Source organism: Coregonus clupeaformis, unplaced genomic scaffold (genome assembly GCF_020615455.1).
Source record: "Coregonus clupeaformis isolate EN_2021a unplaced genomic scaffold, ASM2061545v1 scaf0624, whole genome shotgun sequence".
In the NCBI taxonomy this organism is placed as follows: domain Eukaryota; kingdom Metazoa; phylum Chordata; class Actinopteri; order Salmoniformes; family Salmonidae; genus Coregonus; species Coregonus clupeaformis.
This window is the reverse complement of record NW_025534079.1, coordinates 192,501-197,500: the sequence shown is the minus strand read 5'-3', so window position 1 is coordinate 197,500 and position 5,000 is coordinate 192,501. Positions and strand designations below refer to the sequence as shown.

The 5,000-nt window shown below is 50.4% G+C and overlaps 3 protein-coding genes across 3 annotated transcripts in view; all 3 read right to left on the bottom strand.

Annotated features, from left to right (window-relative positions):
* LOC121561414 (histone H2B) overlaps positions 1 to 205 on the bottom strand; it is a 438-nt gene extending 233 nt beyond the window's left edge. Inside the window, exon 1 of the mRNA XM_045216170.1 lies at positions 1 to 205. This exon is cut by the window's left edge and continues 233 nt beyond it. Within this exon, the coding sequence (XP_045072105.1) occupies positions 1 to 158 (158 nt within the window). The 5' untranslated portion in view covers positions 159 to 205.
* A 680-nt stretch (positions 206 to 885) lies between these two features.
* LOC123485245 (histone H4) lies at positions 886 to 1,430 on the bottom strand. The gene has a single exon (XM_045216172.1). The coding sequence runs from the start codon at positions 1,204 to 1,206 to the stop codon at positions 895 to 897; it is 312 nt and encodes a 103-aa protein (XP_045072107.1). The 5' UTR covers positions 1,207 to 1,430; the 3' UTR covers positions 886 to 894.
* A 3,223-nt stretch (positions 1,431 to 4,653) lies between these two features.
* LOC121561406 (histone H2A-like) overlaps positions 4,654 to 5,000 on the bottom strand; it is a 584-nt gene continuing 237 nt past the window's right edge. Inside the window, 2 exon segments of the mRNA XM_045216169.1 lie at positions 4,654 to 4,879; positions 4,881 to 5,000. The exon segment at positions 4,881 to 5,000 is cut by the window's right edge and continues 237 nt beyond it. Coding sequence (XP_045072104.1) covers positions 4,787 to 4,879; positions 4,881 to 5,000 — 213 coding nt within the window. The 3' untranslated portion in view covers positions 4,654 to 4,786.

Sequence of the window (5,000 nt, the reverse complement as noted above, 5' to 3'; positions counted from 1 at the left end):
ATGCCGGTGTCGGGGTGGACCTGCTTCAGGACCTTGTACACGTAGATGGCGTAACTCTCCTTCCTGGACTTTCTGCGCTTCTTGCCGCCCTTCCCTGCGGTCTTGGTGACGGCTTTCTTGGAGCCCTTCTTGGGCGCTGACTTTGCTGGCTCGGGCATGATGATGTCTCGTTGCTTCTCAGAAACGAATGAGGGGGTGAAGGGCGCTTACCCGTCTTATGAAGAGGAAGCGAATCAAAGTCGGCGGACGTGGACACTCCCCTGCTTGCTCGTAGGCGCCCCTGCTATTTGCCCAGTGGAGCTCTAGCGCTCAAAAGAGCCTTCCGCTCAGAGGCTAGCTTCCCGAACAAAGACAATTGAGGGCGCGCGCGGTCCTCACACCCTCCCTCCTCTCTATAGCCTATGCTCTGTGACCGATGGGGAATTGTGTGTTTCAAAGGGGGGCCTGAATAGTTGTCCGAATGGCACGATTGTTGTGCCACATAATGCTGGTGATAGAATTGCCCACGTTGGCACCGTCAGACATAGGGCTCCCATTTTGGACTGTGTGTGTCTTGCGCGCGCTGTCCCCCTCTTTTTCGAGGCACGTCTACCGACTGGTGGTGGCTTTATGTTGTCCAAATGCCACTATTGCTTGACCCAAAATAACAACGTCACTACACTTTGCCACTGTCAGATATAGGCCTCCCTCTGTGCGCTAAAACGGGAAGGGACATTAGAATCCTCTATTTAATACTCCCTGTCCACTCGAAGTGGCTCATACTTTCCTACCAAATAGCATACGGAAGAAAATAAAAAAACTATATGGAATGGGCCCTTTTGAAGCGGATGTGGGTGGCTCTTAAAAGAGCCTTTGGGTTCGAGTCGGGGTGTTGTGGTGCCGAAGAGAGTGACTTTAACCGCCGAAACCGTACAGGGTGCGTCCCTGACGTTTCAGAGCGTAGACCACGTCCATAGCGGTAACGGTCTTCCTCTTGGCGTGCTCGGTGTAGGTGACTGCGTCACGGATCACGTTCTCCAGGAACACCTTCAGGACACCGCGGGTCTCCTCGTAGATCAGACCGGAAATACGCTTCACGCCGCCGCGGCGAGCCAGACGGCGGATAGCGGGTTTGGTGATTCCCTGGATGTTATCGCGGAGAACTTTGCGGTGACGCTTGGCGCCTCCTTTTCCGAGTCCCTTGCCGCCTTTGCCTCTTCCAGACATGGTGTGTTCGCTAGTATGAGTTCAAGTGAATGAATGACTTCAGCAACGGTGCGTGGAGCGCTATTATCTGCGTTTGGTCGACCTGATTGAGGCCAGCGGCACAGAAAGCGCGCCTCTGTGATATGTTCGGAGGCGTTGCAAAGGGGAGGGCGCTCGTTCTAGGGGACTAGGGAGGAGCGATTTCAAAGGTGACGTGAAAGCACCTACCGTGCGCGGGAAACATACTCAAATACTGATATAGGCTATGTGGAACACTCACTCACTCACTCTCAGTCTCTCAGTCTCTCTCTCTCTCACTCACTCTCTCTCTCTCTCTCTCTCTCTCTCTCTCTCTCTCTCTCTCTCTCTCTCTCTCTCTCTCTCTCTCTCTCTCTCTCTCTCTCTCTCTCACTCACCTACTCTCTCAGTCTCTCTCTCTCTCACTCACTCACTCTCTCAGTCTCTCAGTCTCTCTCTCTCTCACTCACTCACTCACTCACTCACTCACTCACTCACTCACTCACTCACTCTCTCAGTCTTTCAGTCTCACTCACTCACACTCTCACTCTCTCAGTCTCACTCTCTCATTCACTCACTCACTCACTCACACTCTCAGTCTCACTCACACTCTCTCTCTCTCTCTCTCTCTCTCTCTCACTCACTCTCTCTCAGTCTCTCTCACTCACTCACTCACTCACTCACTCTCTCAGTCTCTCAGTCTCTCTCTCTCACTCACTCACTCACTCACTCACTCACTCACTAACTCACTCACTCTCTCAGTCTCTCTCTCTCACTCACTCACTCACTCACTCACTCACTCACTCACTCACTCACTCACTCACTCACTCTCTCTCTCTCTCACTCACTCAGTCTCTCAGTCTCTCAGTCTCACTCACTCACACTCTCTCTCTCAGTCTCTCTCTCTCACTCACTCACTCTCTCTCTCTCTCTCTCTCTCTCTCTCTCTCTCTCTCTCTCTCTCTCTCTCTCACTCACTCTATCAGTCCTCACTCACTCACTCACTCACTCACTCTCTCAGTCTCTCAGTCTCTCTCTCACTCACTAAATCACTCACTCTCTTTCTCTCACTCACTCTCTCACTCTCTCTCTCACTCACTCACTCACTCTCTCTGTCTCTCACTCACTCACTCACTCACTCTCTCAGTCTCTCAGTCTCTCTCACTCACTCACTCACTCTCTCTCTCACTCACTCTCTCTCTGTCTCTCTCTCTCTCTCACACTCACTCACTCTCTCTCTCTCACTCTCTCAGTCTCACTCTCTCATTCACTCACTCACTCACTCACACTCTCAGTCTCACTCACACTCTCAGTCTCACTCACACACTCTCTCTCTCTCTCTCTCTCACTCACTCACTCACTCACTCTCTCAGTCTCTCAGTCTCTCAGTGTCTATTTGAGTCGAATCAACGTAATATAATCCTTTTTACGTCTCTATCATCTTTATTCAATGTATTGGACCACATCAACTCAACTTACTCAAGCTTATCTACTCATAAAAACAAGCAAAAAGATCTACTCAATAATATGACGTGTGCCTTTGTTGACTGTAATAGCTTGAGTACATTCCACAAAGTCATTTTTTACAGTGTATCTAAAGACACGTTTGTTGTGGTGATGCACTTTTTCTTTGACGTTGAACTTGCATTGAACAGACAAATCCATTTCGTTACAACCCTTTTGTAGTATGACTTAGGAATATTTGTTGATGATCCTAATGTCTATGCTTGAATAGTGATTGGTTGTTTGTTTAAATATTGCTGAGAACCCATTGTTTCCTGGCCTTTTTTCACTATTGAGCAATTTTGAAACATTTGTTTTGCTATTGGATTCATAATGGTGACCTGGGACAAGTAATTAGTGAAAACTAGAGTTTAGCAGTTGCCATTAAAGCGATCGAACCAAGCCATCCTAATAGGCTAGTATTAGCCTAAAGCAGGGTTTCCCAAACTCGGGCCACGTTTTGGGAGTTTTTGCCCCAGCACTACACAGCTGATTCAAATAATCAACTCATCATCATCAAGCTGGGAGTATTAGAATCAGCTGTGGAGTGCTAGGGCAAGCAGCGCACCCCTTGGGGACCCCAGGACCGCGTTTGGGAAACGCTGGCCTAAAGAGCAAATGACCATGAGGTGCAGTACCCACATTTAACCACAAGATGGCCTCCGTGCTCCACTGTAAAGTTTGGGCCTCTGCATGAGTCTCTCAGCAGCACTGCAACATGGGACTTTCAAAGTAAGTTGGCATGCAATGTTTCTTCTGGACTGCATTCAAGGCAACTAATGACACAACTAATAGTGTCAATTATTCATCTGAACACCATTCTTGTAACTATTCGGCCTATATTATCACTCGTTTCTTTTCCCCCTCCTTTGTAAAGCATTTTACTGTGCTACTATAGTCCAAAGTAAGTGGATGATGCCAGACGGTTGTATATATGGTTGTGTATATATATACACATACACACACACACACATTGAAGCTAGACTTCAGGCAACGAAAAGGTGCAATACGTAGCTTTTAGACGTGTTAGTGAACAACACACATGGTGGGTAATGTAGAGGTGCGTGTATACATGGAACAATTGTGCCTTTTTGATGGAAATATGGAGGTGGCTCTTAAAAGAACCTTTGGGGGATTTTGGAGTTCAGGTCATCCTCATTTATGCGCGCTCTCCGCGAATACGGCGGGCCAGCTGGATGTCCTTGGGCATGATGGTCACCCGCTTGGCATGGATGGCGCACAGGTTGGTGTCCTCGAACAGGCCGACCAGGTAAGCCTCGCTAGCCTCCTGCAGGGCCATCACGGCGGAGCTCTGGAAGCGCAGGTCGGTCTTGAAGTCCTGGGCGATTTCTCGCACCAGGCGCTGGAAGGGCAGCTTGCGGATGAGCAGCTCAGTGGACTTCTGGTAACGACGGATCTCTCTCAGAGCCACGGTGCCGGGCCTGTAACGGTGAGGCTTCTTCACACCGCCGGTGGCGGGGCACTCTTGCGAGGCAGCCTTAGTGGCGAGCTGCTTCCTGGGGGCTTTGCCACCGGTGGATTTGCGAGCGGTTTGCTTGGTTCTGGCCATCGCGCTTCTCTGACAGTCGGGAGTATAGCCTCGAAATGCCTATGTGAAGTTTATAAAGCCGGCAGTGGCGCCTGCTGATTGGACACCATCTCCCCCACCACCCCGATTGGCCCGTTGCGCAGGCCTCCTCCGTTGGCCATTGGACGGGAGGCCCGGCCTCTCCAAAATTCAAACTCCCGGTGCGCGCGCAATAGGGACGCCGCCGGCCCTTTATGCGCAATAGGGACGCCGCCCGGCCCTTTACGCACAATAATAGTCGCCAAAGTCAAGAGTGACATCTTATAGGGACGTTGTAATCTAATGCTAGCCTGCTATGGCAAACGAGGCCTAGTAGGTGTTGTTTTCATGCAAGGCCTCATGTGGGCACAGAATGTCGAAATAGTTGTGTATACACCCACTCAATGTGTAGCGGTCATAGAAAGGTACTTTGCGCTTTTGGAGAGCTAGGTGGTTGGCTCTTAAAAGAGCCTTTGGGGGTTGAGTAGTCAAGTTGAAGTCGCAGTAGCGAATTTACTTGGCTTTGACTGCCTTCTCGGTCTTCTTGGGGAGTAGCACTGCCTGGATGTTGGGCAGCACACCACCCTGAGCGATGGTCACACCGCCCGAGCAGTTTGTTCAGTTCCTCGTCGTTACGGACGGCCAGCTGCAGGTGACGGGGGATGATACGAGTCTTCTTGTTGTCACGGGCAGCGTTGCCGGCCAACTCCAGGATCTCAGCAGTCAG